This window comes from Schistosoma haematobium, chromosome ZW (genome assembly GCF_000699445.3).
Source record: "Schistosoma haematobium chromosome ZW, whole genome shotgun sequence".
NCBI classification, from domain to species: domain Eukaryota; kingdom Metazoa; phylum Platyhelminthes; class Trematoda; order Strigeidida; family Schistosomatidae; genus Schistosoma; species Schistosoma haematobium.
This window is the reverse complement of record NC_067195.1, coordinates 25,806,340-25,825,910: the sequence shown is the minus strand read 5'-3', so window position 1 is coordinate 25,825,910 and position 19,571 is coordinate 25,806,340. Positions and strand designations below refer to the sequence as shown.

Sequence of the window (19,571 nt, the reverse complement as noted above, 5' to 3'; positions counted from 1 at the left end):
CATAGGTGACGTAAATTGGCAAAAGCAAAACGAGCTTTTCGAATCCGTGCTGAGATTTCGTCCGATACCAGCCCATTAGGGTTGATCAGACTTCCAAGATAAGTGAAGTTGTCGACGCGTTCGACCACTTCACTCCCTATCCTCAGTTCAGGTGTTGACGCAGACCAGTCCTGAAGCAACAACTTGCATTTAGAGGGAGAGAAGCGCATCCCAAACATTCTGGCATTGTTGCTTACTGCTACCAAAAGACTCTGCATTTTATCAGCATCTTCATCAAACAGAACTATATCATTTGCGTATTCTAATTTGATAAGTGGACCTCCTGGTAGGAGATCAATGCCCGAAAATTCAGTCGACGAGAATGTTGTTTCCATCAGTATGTTTATGATGAAGTTGAACAAAAATGGAAATAGTGGACAGCCTTGAAAGACACCACTTAAGGTTGCAAAAGCAGATGACAGTTCGCCATAAGCTCTCATTCGATTGGTAGTGTTCGAGTAAAGAGCCTTCACAAGGTTTATGTACTTCTGGGGCACGCTTTTCAATGACAGACACTGCCACAGAATCTCGCGGTCTACGGCGTCAAATGCTGCTTTTAGGTCAAGAAAGACCACCATTGTCGGACGTCGATAGGCATGTCTGTGTTGTAGAACCTGACGAATGGTGAATCTGTGGTCGATGCAGCCACGACCAGGTCTGAAGTCAGCCTGATTTTCTCATGTTTGCAGTTCACGAGTCTTAGTTAGGCGTCCGATAATTATTGAGGCTAGTATTTGAGATGCTATATTAGTTAAACTAATCCCTCTATTGTTATCAGAGGATGATTTTGACCCTTTCTTATATATTATGACGATAAGTGATTGTGACTAGTCAGATGGGATAACGTCTAATTCCCAGATTTTAGCTAAAATATTAGTCAACCTAATAGCTAAAATCGGACCACCATCCTTAAAGACCTCTGGAGCCAATCCATCTGGACCAGCTGCTGTTCCTTGTTTCAGATTAGCTAAAGCTTTCTTAACTTCAGCTAGAGTCGGGGGACCTACTTCAATATTCCATTCAGGCATTGCTTACTCGGTGGGATACTTCGAAGACACCTGTGATCGAATATTAGTGGTCCACGAATATCCTCTATTCTTAATGGCTATGTTCCATACCCATAAAGTATGACAGAGAGAACTGCTGCACAGTAAACTCTCCCCTTGGTTGGCAGACGACTATCTCACGCCGCAAATGATGCAAGTTGACGAAAGTCTATCGAGCCTCCTAAATTTGTGCCGAAATTTCGCCAGACATGATACCGTCAGTACTGATGAGTCTCCCAATATAAGTGGTGCGGTCGATGCGTTCAACTACTTCACTCCTTATTATCAATTCAAGCGATGACGCAAGCCAATCCTGAGGTAAAATTATAAATTCGGAGGGAGAGAACCGCATACCAAACATGCTTGCATTGTTGCTTAAGATGGTCAAATGACTGTATTTTGCCAGCGTCTTCATCAAACAGAACTACATCAACTTGAGTCAACAAATCAATTTCACGGCAGATCAACCCCTCAAAAGTCAGACGACGAGTGTCATCTCTAAAAGCATGTCTATGACAAAGTTAAATAAAAGTGAAGAGAACGGACAACTTTGACGAACAGCACTTGAAGTAAACAATTTCGATGATAGTTAGCCATAAGCTCTGTCACGATCAGAAGTGTTCTAGTAAAGAGCCTGAACAATATTAATGTCCTTCTCTGGTACGCCTTTCAATGACAAACACTGCCACAGAGCCTCACAAATAATGCAGTCGAATGTCACCTTATGATCGAGGAATACAACCACAGTCGGATATGGAAATGATTATGTTCCAGAATCTACCGAAGGGTTTATATTTAGTCTATACGTCCACGTTCACGTCTGAAATCAGTTTGTTTTTCTCGAGTTTGCTAGTTGGCATTTTTAGTTTTACTCTTCTCTAACTGATCTCCTCGTTATGGTAAGACTTAAAAGAACATATGTTCTATGAACATAGCTCAGTAGTCATCGCTGTAAGCAAACCCGACCACCACGTTAAGATAGCAGCAACGGCTGATCTGAGCTTTGAATATACTAATATGGAAACGACTTAAAGTATATGCATCATACAATTTAAGATAACTCGACGAAAATAGTTCACCATCAACATTTTTTACAACAGCGCTGGATAATGAGTCCCCATCTTTGAAAAACTATGTTTTGGTATGGTTTAAGAAACATTTTGCTTAGGAGTTTCAACAAGGTATTCAATAGATCTTTCTACAATTAGAACAAAATCAGAAAGACTTATGATTAAGAAACCTCGCATTTAGACAAAAACTCTAAATCCCTAGATATCAGACGTTAGATATTTAGTGATGAAGATCTTAAACAGCTAAATGGACTGAAACTTACGTGAAATTAAAAGTAGTTAGTGTTATAGTACTCATTTTCATTGACAAGTTATTTCACTTGTTTTCACATACACATATGTCAGTTTAAAACTAACGAGAGAGCAATTTAACATTTAGATAGATTTTTTTGAGAAAGCCGATGTTAAACCTTATCCAAAATTACATATTTCGGAAATTCGTATCCTCGGCACTCACTGAAATTTTCTATCTGTATAGCACTAGCTATAGAGTCAGAGTTAAAAAAATATACACAAATGAAAAGTTAAGATGATGAGAATCCATATGTTTTAGTAAAACCAATTGATAATAATTATTTGAATGTGAAAGCAAAACATTATTTATACTTACTGACGTTGGGTTAGCTGTTATTGAAGACCTAGCCAGATGGAAGACAACCAGGTATGAAGAGTTTTGTGAAGGACAGCCCAGACCAGCGGAAATAAATTTTGACTTCTCTACTTTTGTAGTATCTTTGGTGGAGACCTTTTCTGAAACAAAGGAGTCAGTGTTTGCGACCCCGGAAATTTCTGTCACGTTGCTTAAGGTTAACAAACCGACTATATTATAACCATGATGAGCCCAGGACTAAAAGCAAGTCATAACATAAATCATATATATACATGTATGTATATATACATATTTATTTATTTAAAGAGAATACCAGTATCATCATGTCGGCTCACTTTTTTATGTTACTTCACAAATTGATGCTTTTATTGTATTTGATTTATGACACAAAAGTTAATTTGTACCACTGGGTAACAAAACATGAGGCAAACAAAACTAATGTGTACAACTATTGTCCGATAACATAGTCAGACTAGGGATTCCTAAATACACATAAATAAATGAAACTTTATTGTACAATCCTCTCCTATTTGATTGGTCGACGCATTTTTCATCCGCCCTGTCATAATACACCGACTATTTTAGTACTGATCGGTCCTGAGTTGGCCTTTGTTGTTGAATTGTTTCCTTGAATTAGTTTTGAAACCTAAGCATTTTTCATCCGCCCTGTCATAATACACCGACTATTTTAGTACTGATCGGTCCTGAGTTGGCCTTTGTTGTTGAATTGTTTCCTTGAATTAGTTTTTAAACCTAAGCTGATGACTATTCATTATAAAAGCGTTTAGTTATTCATAATAATTCATATAAAAATATCCTAAGAAGCCAAGATAGTTTCCTGAATTTGTTCGACATCGGATGCGCTATTCTGATGTGAACATAACTGTATGGTGTTCCTTGGTTTTCAACCATCCTCGAGCTGATGACTGCTGGTAGTAAGACTATTTTCAAATACACATTAAAATTTGAATGAACAGTTACGCCATATGTGGTTTGAAGAAGAATGAATCAACTGTACAAATAAAGGAACTGACAATGAATTGATTTGATATCAAAGATAAAAGTGAACAAAGTTTCACAATACTCACGAGGTTTGAAACATTTATTTTACCAAATTGACTAAGATGCTCACTTAAGCTGGTGTATAATAATGCACCAAAAACTGACCACAACGACCAACCCGAACGTAACCAAACAACAGCCAAAGTGTATCCATCCGGTGACCAAGAAGTCTCTGAAACAGGACCTACTTCCTCGGTAGTATCTAAGATGAAAAGCAAAAAATCTGCTGTGAATGTGTGACAATTATGAGAAAGTAAGTTGGCTCAGTTCAACTTCCTAATCTGCACGACGATGTATCGTTTGAAAAAATGCTAAACTATTTGTTGGAAGTTTACCAGATAAATATCGTAAAACATTTATACACATAGTTTTGGAAGATTATTGAAATGGAAACTAACAAGATGATTCCCGACCAGATATACGAAGAGTATTTTTAATTTTAAGAACACCAGAAGTTTCATCCATCTTGTACAACAAAACTTCGTTGCTGCAAAAAGAAAAAATATTAGTCTTATTCGACACTTTTAAAATGAGTAGGTTGTTATTTCAAGCGTACTTATCACTAATTGATTCTTTGCCCACTTAGAAAATTTTCGATGAATGAAGGAAATAAAGATAACCAGCCAGTCAGTTATGGTGCATATGTCCATTGCGACACTAAGTCACGACATGAAGATGAAGTGGAAGTATAAGAGGTATTAGAGGATAAAGTATAAAGAATATTATTCGAGAATTTACAAAATAAAACATATAATCCAAGAGAAGATAAAGAGTGTATGCTTCTGGATAACTGAAACTGGTTCAGAGCCATGTCACTCACTCTCCAATTACTGGTCATGATAATCACGTTGACCTCCGCCAGGCGGTTTGGACCCATGTTATAACCTATGGACTGCGTGCCTTGTTAATGTATAACGTAACGATACCTCCAATTAAAGAGCAGTGACTTATTGATCGGATCAATGATGCGTAAACGCGTATGGGCAGTCTAGAGTCCTTATTGGTCCCGCTTCCTGTTTAGCCCAGTCAGTTAAGTCCAGAACACCAATCCGAGCCTCTGTAATATGAATCATATATTTCATACATACGGGGTTTATATACCGATCAGACAAACCACATCGTACCAATAAAATATGAAACAACGTTTGTAAAAGAATTAGCCAGACGTGGCTGCGAACGTGGGAGGTAGTGATTAATAGACAGGGTATAATTCAAGAATGGTAAATCGTATAATAATAGTTCACAGGTCAAAATAAAGCTCATGATAAGAGGGACATGAATATGAATAGTTTAGTTACTCAACAATTACACGATAAAAATGTACGTATAATATTGATCCAAAAATGGATCACAAAAGTTACTATTGATTATGCCTATCGGGACATAACAATACATGAGCACGGTCTACATTAACATTCAGAGATTAATCCCATGTTTTGGTCAGAATATGCCTAGCTTTGCTCCAACCTACTTCGACACCGACAAACATTGCATCGGAGAATGTGTTTAAGCACATGTAATACATGTCCCGTATACTTTAGTCCATGAAGATTCACAACAATATCAACCGCATGGTCATTTTCGCCTAATCGTCTATATTTGACCTCAGCATTAGCACCTGAACTTTTTCATGATACATCAACAATGCTTTGAAAAACTCCATGACCAGATAGCTGTGACGCATGAATGCCGTCCACTTTCCATATTAATTTGTCATAATGGCTATTTCGAGGCAATCTGAACAAGGCCCGTATATGCCAAGATTGAACCAATTTTAGTAAAAATATTCACAACGGGATAGTCAAAAATCATTTCAAATTGAATTAAAACTCGTAGCCATTGTACGAGTGAGTGGCTAACTGTAATCAGTAGCTAACTGGATAACGCGGTAGCGTTTGAAGCTAACGGTATTGGATCGGAGTCCCAAAATGAACATCAACCCTGGACTACACTACTAGCCACATTCCATTTATTGTATATTTGCAATCACAAGTCCCGATCCTATTCACATTGAACCCACTTCATGAATAAATTTCTACACGTTTCTCAATGTTTCGCGAGACACTTATACAGAAAAGCCCACCAGAAGACAAGAACAGTAATGTCTCAATGTTCAAATATCAAAACACTTTAAAAAGTCGTAAGACACGACATCATAAGTGTGTTGCATATCGCGAAATAATTTTCAAACTTGAAAGTATCACTAAACAGAAAAAGGATCAAACTCATCAAGGTGATTATACAAAATCCAGGTTTAATCTAACTGACAAGTAAGTGGATACAAAGAATGTGGTACCATTTTTTTTTACTAAAAAACGAGTTTGATTAATACGATATATATATATATATATATATATATATATATATATATATCAATTCACGGTAAGTAATGTAGCATATCAAATGAATCTATAGGTCTGAGATGTACATAGAAAAAAAATCCTGCCTTTCAGTTCCAACAGCTAGTGTCCGAAAGCGATTATTTACAGCCGTACATGTTGGATGACCGACGTTTTCGACCAAGATTACTTCAATATCCTAAAAATTCAAGAACATAGAGTCTGGACAATATCAAAATATTAGGAATAAACACAGACTAGATGATAGTGCAGAATTCAAATGAATGTTGAAACATTTATTTATGTATACTATCGTCTGAACACTTGGTACAAATTGAGCAGGATTGAAGTAATTAAATCCAAGGATTACAATCTTTTTTACATAAAGTCGAGATAAAAATAAATTGGGGACATTAATGTGAACGCATTTTGCAGTGTATAAATGGAAAGGGATAAATAAAAACGTCCACCAAACTGAATTACACAATCTTCATAAACAAACTTAAAGCCATACACAATTACTCCGACCAACTGGTATACCATGCTTACTTCGGAATATCTCTTACCTCAAACATATGCCAAATAGCATAGTGGCGCATTAGTAAGCAACCTGCAGATGAATTTGAAAAGGTCACTCGTTACCCTTTCATTCTCTGCACAATCATTATTGTGTTAACCTCTGATACTAGGGTAATAGCTTTCGCCAAATCCTCACAGTTCAACAGGGTAGGAGATCTATACATAGAGAACGATGTAGCTGGTTCATGAAAATTCGAATCAACGAAGCAATACGTTTCTAAATCATCTAGATTTGAGGTACTCTATCTTATCTTACAACAACCCGAATGATAGAAATGACATTGAAAATCCCAATTTATTGTAAAGAAGTCAGTGGTGGGGATTACTTTAACCATATTTTAAACGAGTTGTCATTACGAAAACGATTCTATTTTTTAGAGATGGTTTTAAGTGTTCTAATGCTTTGAATTTATGGCGAAAGTCCAAAACTCAGAAAATTTATTTTATCATATAAGCATCGGTACAAGGAGGCACCTAATATATATATATATATATATATATATATATATATATATATATATATATATATATCAAACTAATCAAATGATTTGTGTGAGGGCTGGGACACTGTCAGGCAGCCCAAACTGAAGCAGGAAAATGTACTGATAACAAACACAATTCACCAACACTCAATTTCTGTCTCAAAATATCTTAACGCGAGTAGTACAGAAGGAAATTAAAATAATTAAAAATGCATTTGAGCTAAACAATAACCATTTAGAAGCAATTTCTTGTTTCTCTAAATCTTACGACTGAGTGTTCCTTACAAGTTATTGGGGTTAAGTTTTCAAATAACAGTCAATTTTCTGAAGGATATTCGAGATACGCATATGAATAAATACTTATTTTACTAGATATTTGGAAAGTGCTTGGGCCGCTTCGAATGTTAGGGGAACTTGTTTTGTGACCAGAAGTGAAAACATTATCCTACCTTATTTAAATCGTGTTCTTCGTCGATAGGATGTTTGGATGAGACAACAGTATTCGAAGGTCGATTGTTATGATACGTGTTTATCTTTCCTTCTCACTTACCTTACTTTCTAAACCCTCTTCTTGCAGACTTTTTGTTTAGTTTTTTTATCAACTAATAATTGCTGCAAATTCACTACAAAAATACATTTCTGAGTCCCAGTTTAATATTTCACGATAGGAATTATTTGTTGTATTTATGTTTACTCTACTGAATATAGCTGCAGAATAACTTACTTACATGTGTTACGAAAAAAATCAAACAGAAAATTATAACACAAGCGATACGTCCATGCGTTCAAGATGAATTTTCCTACACATTTAGTACGGAAACTTCCGATGTAAAAGAAACTTCGAAAGTCCGACGTAAAACTGTGAGTCCCATTTAAAGGATCGAGTGTAATACTTCACTGGTCTAAATATATAAAGATCCTAGACTAACTTTTTGATCATAGTATGCAAATTACCACCACTGTATCGTGAAAACAATTAGCCCAAAGTACTTTAAATGTTCGAGATAAGATTGACATCAGCCAAATGAACTACAGCCTATGTGGATGAAAGATTATCTCCAGGATCAAAGACTGACTGGGTATGGTTGGTTTCTCGCATTCCTATTAGTAATGTCTTTGAAAAACAAATATGGGACACTGAAAATATATATATCGCATCGATGCTTCATAACTGTAACCATTACAGCAAACGCCCTAAGCTATGAGACTATTTGCAATATAACCACCACATCTGTACTGCCTCGCTCAATATCTAGATTTCAATTAACCAAAATCTTGTCGGATTAGATTCAACTAAATCCTGAAGTAGCATAACTAAAGAGATGCTTGGGGGTGGTCAGTGTATGACATGGTGTCGTGGTATGAAAGAAAGCTGAAAAGGGCTGGCTTCTGTTGGTCCTTCACGACTCTCTGGTTGGGGTCCGAGAGATGGTGCAACACAGTGGCTAGAGACGTTATCAGATATGGCTCAGAATAGAAGCCAGTGGCGATCCTGCTGCAACCTTTTTTTACTCTCTTCATAAAAATGTGGTTGTAACTTCCTTAACTGAAAGAATTCTTCTGGTTGCATCTTTCCGTTTTCACCATTATTATTATTACAGTAACACAGACTAATCTGTGGTTGTTATTGTTTTTTCTCTTATATGCACCTTACCTTCTTTTTCTCTTCCCATTCTCATTGTTTTGTGTAGCGCATATATATCTGATGCCCCTCTTGTACCAATATTTATGTGCTCAAATAAATAAATAAAATTAACAGCAAGCCCCTTATCGATATATAAAGTTATCCAAAAGTGAAGTCACATTTAGTAATTTCAAGTTAATTTATCACACGAACCGTTTGATTTGCAACAGCACCAAGTGATACAAACAAAGCTATATGACCAGAAGAAAATAGAGCGAAAGCGCCGCCAAACGTAGGAGCCCATTCTACAGTTTTGCAATAAACTTGTTCTTCTGAGTTTTTATCACCTGAAAATGTGGGAAAATATCAAATGCAGTGTAGTGGAAAACAAAAGCAACTTGGTGCGACATCTAATGAGAGAAACTATGAAGGGGATAAGCTTCATGTGAAATCATTTAGTTTTAGCTTGGTTTATAAAGATGCTGTAAAATGTGATCGATAGACGAACCCACCAATAATAAAGGGAAACGCCCACCACCACATTAACTCCTTTTGACCTTGTACGACTGTATCTCTTTATTAACCAATCACAGTTTAATGTTCATTGTAAAACAATATTTGCTTGTTGACTCATTCTTCCTATACTCTGGCTTCTCTTCAGTATGTTATTTGTCTGTTTTTTCCCTGTATTAATAGACCGTACAGTTTGTTTGTACACTAACGATGTTAATTTATGTTTTGGAAACAGATAAAGTCTATCTAGCCAAATAGCTTGCTTGTTCTGACTTTGGCCAAACCAAGACTCTGTATTCGACGGTCTAGAGAATAGCTCAGAATTAAACCTGTAGGAAATTGTTCCCTACAAAGTTTCGTACATTGGGTACCTTTAGATGTCTATGGAGCGTCATAAAACTGATCATATTCCTGAATTGTCTCCTCATTATTCAGAAACCCATAGTGATGACCAGCTCGGAGGAAATACCTAACGAATGGATCCCTTGTTAGAGTTAGAATTAATTAAAGTACGTTTAGCTCAGACAAAAAAAAAGAAATTGAGCTAGAACGGTTACGCCAAAAAGGAAGAGAACATTATAATCAAGTTATGGTTGACAAGGCGATGAAGTATGAGTCTACATCTGTCTCACATGTCGTTGATGTTCCTCCTAGAAAAGACTGGGTAACAATGAAGTCTAGAGCTTTAGACCTACCAAAGAAAGAGATTAAAAGGTTTGATGGTAACCCTATGAACTATTTGAGCTTCATACGGAATTTCGAGGACTGTTTTGACGAGAGCATTGGGTTCCGATCTAGGTTAAACTATTTGATCCAGTACTGTGATGGTGAAGCTAAAAACACTATTGTTCATTGCGCATTGCTCGAGCCAGAAGAAGGCTATCGTAAAGCACTAGAACTTCTCGAGGAAGCATTTGGTCAAAAGCATATAATAGCCCATGCATTTATTGATAAGATGCTGAACATCCCTGCCATTAAAGGAACCGATCCATATAATTTAAGAAGGTTGTCTCGTGAGATGCATATTTGTGAGCTAACACTCACGCAGATGAACTATGTATCTGATCTTAATTCTACGAGGACTATCGAATGCATGTTTTTAAAACTCCCGTTACATCTGCAAAGAGAATGGGTTAAAGTTGCGTGTAGAATTCTTAAGACAGGTAGAGAACCTTCATTCAAGGACCTTTGCGAATTTGTAAAAGAGCATTCGGACATTCCTAATACTAGGTACGGCTTACTTGTCAACCGCGGTAGTAATAGTGGCAATAAAGATGTTGGTGTTTTAAAAAGAAAAATTAGTACAGATTACAATGCAGCAAGAATATCTTTTGCGAGTGCTAGTGATGATAATGCTCTCTTACGCAGTTCATCTTGTTTGGAGTGCTCCAGTAATCATTCTTTAGATCAATGTCAGAAATTTAAAGACAAGAAGGTTAGAGAAAGGAAGGAATTCGTTCTTAGACACAAGTTGTGTAATGTATGCCTGAAGGCAAACCACGTAGCAAAAAACTGTCGATCGCCGAGATCGTGTGCTGTCGAAGGGTGTGGCTGGAGACACCATACCTTGTTACACGAGTTGCGGGAAGAACCAAGGAATACTAATATTGATGCACACATTAACACCCAGCTATGTACGGAGAAAAGTGTTGAGCGTGTACAGAAACAAGCAGCATTCGCAATAGTGCCTGTACTGGTAAGAAATGGAGAAAAGGTAGCACAGACTTGCGCCTTCTTAGATAGTGGGTCGGATGCCTCGCTTATTACAGAAGATCTAGCTAAAAGGTTGAATTTAGAAGGAGAGCCTAAGACGATTTCGTTGAGAACGTTGGATAACCATTCCACAATTCAGTGTAAAGAGGTTCAACTAGAGTTTTCCTCCTTAGACTCGTCTTCGTCATTTAGAATCCCAAACGTATGGACAGTCGAGAGATTACCTATGTTGCTCAGGACGGTACCAACGACGTCTCAAATGAAATCCTGGACGCATTTAAAAGACATAAGTTTTCCTAGAGTAGAGGATGAGAATGTCATACTGTTGATCGGATGCAACGCACCGAGTGTACACGAAATGAGAGATAAGAACTGGAAAGCCGAACGAACCATTCGCCGTGAAGACTCTGTTAGGTTGGACGCTGTTCGGTTCCTATAGGGAACCTTGTAAAAGCAATCGTGCACTCAACCACCTCTCAGCTAAAGAGGAATTAGAGGATAGGTTCGAACAGTTGTACTCAACTGAATTCAAAGATCCATTTAGTCGTACTATATCGATGTCTGTAGAAGATCGTATAGCACTCAGTGCTATATCAAATTCAGTGCAAAGGTTAAACGGGCACTATCAAACAGCTCTACCTTGGAGGCACAACCACAAGTTACCTAATAACAGAGAATTAGCAGAACGTAGACTTAGCTGTTTGAAAGGTCGACTTATTCGGGATAAGAAGTTGTTCCAAGACTATGTAGACTCCATGACTTGGTGTGTAGAACGAGATTAAGCTGAAAAGGTAAACGATAACCACTCTGATGGGCGAATTTGGTATCTTCCTCATCATCCAGTCTTCCACCCCAAGAAACCTAACAGGCTAAGAATAGTGTCCGATTGTGCAGCTCAGTATGCTGGAACGTCTTCAAATAAGAACCTTTATTCTGGGCCTGATTTAGTCAATAACCTAGTAGACGTTTTCACCAGGTTCCGGCAACGACCAGTAGGCCTTACGGCGGACATTGAAGCCATGTTCCATCAAGTAATAGTTCCGCCGTATGATCGAGATGTTTTAGATATTTGTGGTGGCCAGGTGGAGACTTAGAAAAGGAACCCGAGATCTATAGAATGAAAGTTCATCTGTTCGGGGCAACTTCATCGCCATGTTGCGCCACATTTGCTTTACAGAAAACGATTTCTGATAATCAAGAAAAATTTCCCAGGGCTGTTACGCAAGCAGCTAAAGAACAGTTTTATATGGATGATTTATTGATAAGTGTGGATACCATACATTCTGGAAACAGTTCTGATGAATGTAAGTAATGGTGGTGTGGATCTGTTGCCTGGAGAAAGACTTCTCGACCTTGAGTATGCGGACGATATTGTCTTACTGTGCGATAATGCCCTAGTCATGCAATTCGCACTTAATCAGTTGACAATCAGTGTCCGTAGGTATGATATGTGCTTTACACCTTCCAAGTGCAAAGTACTTCTACAAGACTGGCAGGATTCCAATCCTGTACTCACCCTGGATGATGAGCAGATAGACGTAGTCGAGAAGTTCGTGTATCTGGGTAGCTGCATAAGTGCTGGTGGGTGTGTGAGTGATGAGATCAATGCACGTATAGTGAAAGCCAGAGCGGCTTATGCCAATCTAGGCCACCTTTGGCGCCTTCGTGATGTTAGTCTGGCTGTAAAAGGTCGGATCTACAACGCGTCGGTGAGAGCAGTTTTGCTCTATGATTGTGAAACCTGGTCTCTCCGAGTTGAGGATGTTAGACGACTCTCTGTGTTCGATCATCGCTGTCTCCGAAGGATTGCTGACATCCAGTGGCAACACCATGTCAGTAATGCAGAGGTTCGGCATCGTGTGTTCGGGCACAGAGATGATAATTCAATTGGTGTCACCATCTTGAAACACCGACTTCGGTGGCTTGGACATGTTCTCCGAATGTCGTCCTAGAGAATTCCACGTCGTGCATTATTTGCCGACTCTGGGACTGGTTGGAAAAAGCGGAGAGGTGGTCAGTGCATGACATGGTGTCGTGGTATGAAAGAAAGCTGCAAAGGACTGGCTTCTGTTGGTCCTTCACGACTCCCTGGTTGGGGTCTGAGAGATGGTGCAACACAGTGGCTAGAGACGTTATCAGATATGGCTCAGAATAGAAGCCAGTGGCGTTCCTGTTGTAATCTTCCTTTACTTTCTTTATAAAAAGTGGTTGTATCTCCCTTACCTGAAAGATTTCTTCCGATTGTACCTTTCCGTTCCCTCATTACTACCACACTACCTTACACCAATCTCTTCGTTATTGTCCTCTTTTTTTTCTATTTCTCTTCGAATTCTCATTGTTTTGTGTGGCGCATATATATTGGCGCTCTCTTGTACCAATATTTATGTGTTCAAATAAATAAATAAATAAATGTGGATACCATAGAAGAAGCCAAACGGACATATTCGCACTTTAAAAGACTCCTAAGTTTGGGAGGATTTAACTTAACTAAATGGACTAGTAATAGCGTTGAAGTGCTGGAGTTCATTCCAGAAGAAGACCGTGCTGAAGGAAACATTATTGTCTGCGAGTCCAATGAGACAAGTAAACGAACTCTGGGAATAGAGTGGAACGTCCGACCAGACGAATTATGTTTCAAAGTTCATGAATATCACGGAAACCCAACCAGAAGGAATGTTTTATCGTATGTAGCATCTATCTTTGGTCCAATCGGGTTTGTAGCCCCAATATTATTACCGGCTAAAGTGATCTTACAAGATACTTGTCGTCAGAAACTAGACTGGGATGCCGAGTTACCCATAGATTGTCAAGCAAAGTGGAATAATTGGTGTAGACATATAAAAGGGTTAGACCACTTAAGAATACCAAGGTGTTTGAAACCAGGGTTTGAACCATCATCTTCGCAAATTCATTGTTTTGCCGACGCCTCCGAACTTGCGTATGGTGTTGTTGCGTATATTTGTTATGAAAGTGCTTCTGGTCAGATCCATTGTTTATTCCTGCTAGCTAAGTCTAGGGTTGCTCCTCTAAAATTTGTTACTATACCCAGAATGGAATTAACGGCCTGTGTTCTGTGTGCTAAGATTGGAAGGCACGTAAAGGAACAGTTAAGTATCCCCATTTCGTCAGTCATTTATTGGACCGATTCGACAGTTGTGCTTCATTGTATAAAAAATACGACTAAAAGGTTTGAAAGGTTTGTGAGTAACAGGTTAGAAACTATACACGAGTTGTCTACGCCGAGCCAATGGAGATATGTGAAAGGTAAATTGAATCCTGCAGATCACGCGTCTCGTGGATTATCAATAAATGATAAGGCTAAGGTAAGAGAGTGGTTACAAGGGCCGAGATTCTTGTGGGAGGAAGAAAATAAGTGGCCTAACCTAGAAAAGATTGAGAACAATATAGCCCATGTATTGACAGAGGATTTCGGACTCCCAAGACACGATGATGAGTTCCTAGATCGATTTTGTACGTGCAAGTCATGGTCCAGACTTCTGAAGGTATTTTCATACTGCAGACGGCTTATCAATAATATGTTAAACAAGAGGAACGGAAATCGTCTAACCTTAGGTGCGCTAAGTGCTGAGGATGTCGAAAATTCGAAGAGTGACATAATTAAACTAGTCCAAAGTATCGCGTACCCGGCCGAAAAAAGAATTCTAAACAGCCCACCGTTGACGCTCGGAGAAAACGTTTTTAGACAGCAAAAAGGTCAAGAAGCAATGGACGAGGTGAACAGGAGAAAAAAATTAATTCGTCAAAGTTCTATAAGAAATCTCAACCCTTTTTTGTTAGAAGGCGAAATCCGCGTGGGAGGACGTTTGCAGTTATCATGTTTACCCTTTGAAACCAAATATCCGATTATTCTTCCTAATAATCATTTTGTTACAGATATGATTATAATGCGTTATCATGTGATTAAGGCACATGTTGGAGTTACTTAAACTCTGAGTAGTATTCGTGAGGAGTATTGGATTGTTAGAGGATATTCTACTGTTCGGAAGGTTCTAACACGATGCTATTTATGTAGAAGACTTTACCCTAAACCATGTTCCTAATTAATGGCACCGTTGCCGGAATACCGAGTAGAGACTCATTCGCCACCCTTTAGTCAAGTAGGTGTGGATTACTTCGGACCATTCTATGCCAAACGAGGTAGAGTTGTCGAGAAACGTTATGGCTGTTGATTCAACTGTTTATCTATTAGAGCTGTTCACATCGAAATGGCCTACTCTTTAGTTACGGATTCATTTCTATGCGCATTATCAAGATTTATTGCCAGAAGAGGATGTCCAAAGCGTATTTTTAGTGATAACGGCACAAACTTCCGAGGTGCAGATGCCAGTTTGAGACAGATTATAAGTTCCTGGAATACTAATAAAATAGAAAACCACCTTAAAGAACGAGAATGTGAGTGGCGTTTTAACCCACCTAGGGCAAGTCATCGGGGTAGTGTGTGGGAACGCATCATAAGATCAATTGGAAGAATCTTAAGAGTGCTTTTATTCCAAAACGTGTCGACCGATGAAACTCTGCAAACCTTCTTAACTGAGGCGGAACGGATACTGAACGACAGACCTCTGGTTAAGATGACAGATGACCCTGGTACCTAAAAGCTCTTACTCCGAACAAGTGGTTGTTGATTCATAAAAAATTATCATTCGACGATGCTTCGGTGGATAAGACGTTATTATACAACAAAAGATGGAAAGAAGCTCAAAGACTAACCACCGCATTCTGGAATAGATGGATAAAAGAATATTTCCCGACTCTCCAAACAAGAGACAAATGATTGGACGTACACAAGAACTTACAACCGGGTGACTTAGTCCTCGTTAGTAACGTCGAAATGAATAGAGGTCTATGGCCTAAGGCTATAGTCGAGCAAGTAAGCTATGGCCCGGACGGACGAGTCCGCACGGCAAAGTTGAGAACTTCAAACGAAGAAATCGTCAGAGATGTGCGAAGCCTATGCCTGCTGGAAGAAGCCGGTTGTCTGACGGCGACGACGACCCTGGACAATGGACGCGGTGCGCGTTTCGGGGGGCGTGTAAAATGTGATCGATAGACGAACCCACCAATAATAAAGGGAAACGCCCACCACCACATTAACTCCTTTTGACCTTGTACGACTGTATCTCTTTATTAACCAATCACAGTTTAATGTTCATTGTAAAACAATATTTGCTTGTTGACTCATTCTTCCTATACTCTGGCTTCTCTTCAGTATGTTATTTGTCTGTTTTTTCCCTGTATTAATAGACCGTACAGTTTGTTTGTACACTAACGATGTTAATTTATGTTTTGGAAACAGATAAAGTCTATCTAGCCAAATAGCTTGCTTGTTCTGACTTTGGCCAAACCAAGACTCTGTATTCGACGGTCTAGAGAATAGCTCAGAATTAAACCTGTAGGAAATTGTTCCCTACAGATGTCACTTGCCGAAATAGCGTTTTCCAGCCAGTGGCTGTCGAAAAGCCATATGGAAAAGTATCAACTATATATTCAGAAACTAAAGTTGAAGTAATTGCAGTAGAAAAAACTTTTTCAATAACTAGTCACAAATTGTAAACCTGTGCCAAAGAACCCTATAGTTATACCTAGAATAATTGATCATCCTATAATTAATCCATTTGGCATTTGTGGTACATAAATGGATGAAATTACATACATTAATCACAATGGTCAAATTAGTTCTTTTATTCAAATATAACAATTCTTATCCACTACTCGTTACCACTTATAAACTCAGTGACACGTAAACTCATTTACCAGGTACTTGGGTACAAGTTGCACTCTAAGTGTGAGGGTTAGTGGTTCGATCAGGACGTTTTCTAGCTCCTAAGCTACTGTTGGTTAGATGTCAGGCATGTGAATTTATCAGGCTAACCACTTAGCACCTATTCAAACCAGAAACAGAAAAAATACTATGTTAAGACCCATAAACTTTCCAGTTTCAAAAGCTATTTGGCTAGATAAAAGTGTCCCCCAGATATTTACTTAGAATTTGAGGCTTAGTACATTAATTTTGCTATATGTACATTAACTGATACTATGTAGCTGTTACACCAAAACCAGAAAGACCCTGATCATAGAAACCAAACAGTCTGGTCAGTTTTAATGAGGACACTTTCTAATATTATTCTGTAAAACAATGTGTACATATCTACGAACCATGAGGGCTTAAAACATTATCTTGAGCTGCAGATGACAGAGGTTAAGACAGTCTAATAAAACTTTATATTGTTAGATATTGTTAGCTAACTTCGACGAAGCTTTCGTGATACATAAATTTATCACTGTAGTCAAGTACTTTGTTGTTGTTAAAATAAGCAGACACAAATCCAGAAGCAACAGTGTATTAAAATGCAGAAAATAACTCAGATATTACGATATTTTCATCTGTTTAAGATACTATGGATTATTAAAATATTTACCGCAACGCGAAGTCATATGTTTGCTAGGTATGAGAGATGATGCAGACGACACATATATACTTAAATATTTCTGAGCTCCAAGGTAGTGAATTAAAAAGTCAATAATATGAAATTAGTTAGCAATGGGAGACAAGAAAGAACAAGCTGAGACATTTGGAAGAGGTGACGACACTTCGGAACAAGGAATATGTTGGTGTAGCTTGGAGAGAATCTGATTGCATGATAGCTGAAGCTAGGTAAACCGTTTATTGACGTGTGAACGGCTTGGGAGAGGTATCTAGATAAAAGTCCCTAAATAGATGAGTGCGGATAAACCTACTATTCACTCCTTAATTATTTAGGCTTACTTTGCAAAACCGTTAAAAACCTATATAACTTAGGATAAATACAAAATATTAACGATCATAGGTAAACGTTTTTGAACAATTACTGAAGCTTTTGATGTCTCGCGGTAAGTTTATTGATCTAAGGTCTATAGATTCACCATAATACGAACCATCCCACCGCAATTTGATCAAACCCCCTTTCTCAGTAGCAACAATAACAGTCTCACCTAATGAAAACACACTGAGAACTAAGTAGGTTATAACCGCAATTTACCTGCATTTACATTCAGCAACTCGAATAGACTTCAAGAAGAATATTTCTATGGATGGATCAGGAACGCTGATTATCTCAAGATAATTATAAGCACAACACAAATATACCTGTCTGGATCCAGTGACTCGCAGACGGACTGTAGGTTCTCGACAGAATATATGAGCACGGTACCCTTATCAGTCTTCGGGAAAATAATAATTGAAAAAGTTCAACTAACGCATAGCAGTATTTTGGAAGAGTCCCACTTTAAAACAGCAGACGATGTGAGCCCATTTTGAGTCAAGCACAAATTCGAACGAGAAAAATGTGCTATGGCACACAAGAACTATCCATTAAGAAAACAAAGAAAGGAGTTCTCACCTTAAGATGAAAAACTACGACATCTGAACTAGTGCAAACAATGGATGTTTCCCCATCTTCAGATGAACACACTGCAAAGACTTCGCCCAACTTACAATGCGACTCAAGAACCGAAGGCCATCCAACAAAGTAGTGCATCAGTACTTTCAGAAGAAGCGGACGCGCTACACAAGAACTCCCTTGAAATACTTCAACGTTCAAGTTTGCTCACAAATATTTTTTCCTCACGAACTACAATCGCCTCTGACGTATTATGAAGATACCCTTTCTTCTTTTGCTTATTTACTATTTTGTGAACTAAACTGTGACCAATTGTCAGCTGACTGAGCTATTTCTATGAAAATAATTTCAAATGGTTGTGGACGGAATAGAAGAAGCTTTCGCTTAACAGGCTTCCGTATCTAGTAGCAGGGGATCATCAAATCCTCCATGCAGGAACCTAGGTATGTTAACAATAGAAGAGGAAAAGCAAATTGGCAAATCATCGTATGATGCTGTCCTTGGTCCTTAGAAATAGGTCAAGTTGCCTCTTAAAGGACTCCTGAAAAGTCGCTTGGACTAGCTCGGCCGGCAGCGAATTCCAGCATTTGACAACTCTTGAGGAATAGAAGTTATGTCTTCATTCCGTATTGCCATGTTGTGTTACCAGTTTCTGAGTGTTACCCCTTATGCCAGTGTTCGAACTAAGCTTAAGTAGGTGTTTGAGAGGATGTCCAGAAGTGTTGAGAATACTGTAAGCCATTAACAAATCACCTCTAAGACGCCCATACTCTAATGGGTAAAGTTCTAGTGAATGAAGGCTCTCTTCGTAAGGTTTAAATTTGAGTCCTCAAACTGATTTCGTGGCTCGCCGTTGGGTGTCCTTATCCTTTTGGAGTGAGAGGGGAAGTACTATGTTTCCGTACTCTAAGTGGGGACGGATGGAACTATTGAAGATTATATGGAAAGTTCTTTCGTCGAACTGTCCAAAAATGCACTTCAACGTCACCAGTGCAAGGTTTGCCCGGAAGGCGTTTTTGTCACAGTTTGCGTAAGACTTTGAATCGTGGGGCACCAGGACTCCTAAATCTTTTTTGACGTGGGATACTACTAGA

The 19,571-nt window shown here is 38.4% G+C and overlaps 1 protein-coding gene across 1 annotated transcript in view; it reads right to left on the bottom strand.

Annotated features, from left to right (window-relative positions):
• Window positions 1-18,627, bottom strand: part of MS3_00010333 (uncharacterized protein) — a gene marked incomplete at both ends in the record, with an annotated part of 73,857 nt that extends 55,230 nt beyond the window's left edge. Inside the window, 10 exons of the mRNA XM_051218694.1 lie at window positions 2,766-3,002; window positions 3,854-4,029; window positions 4,226-4,314; window positions 6,256-6,365; window positions 9,065-9,198; window positions 17,948-18,084; window positions 18,118-18,183; window positions 18,225-18,298; window positions 18,335-18,442; window positions 18,478-18,627. Of these exons, the coding sequence (XP_051070849.1) occupies window positions 2,766-3,002; window positions 3,854-4,029; window positions 4,226-4,314; window positions 6,256-6,365; window positions 9,065-9,198; window positions 17,948-18,084; window positions 18,118-18,183; window positions 18,225-18,298; window positions 18,335-18,442; window positions 18,478-18,627 (1,281 nt within the window). The remainder of the gene's footprint in view (window positions 1-2,765; window positions 3,003-3,853; window positions 4,030-4,225; window positions 4,315-6,255; window positions 6,366-9,064; window positions 9,199-17,947; window positions 18,085-18,117; window positions 18,184-18,224; window positions 18,299-18,334; window positions 18,443-18,477) is intronic.
• Between the last annotated feature and the right edge of the window lie 944 nt (window positions 18,628-19,571).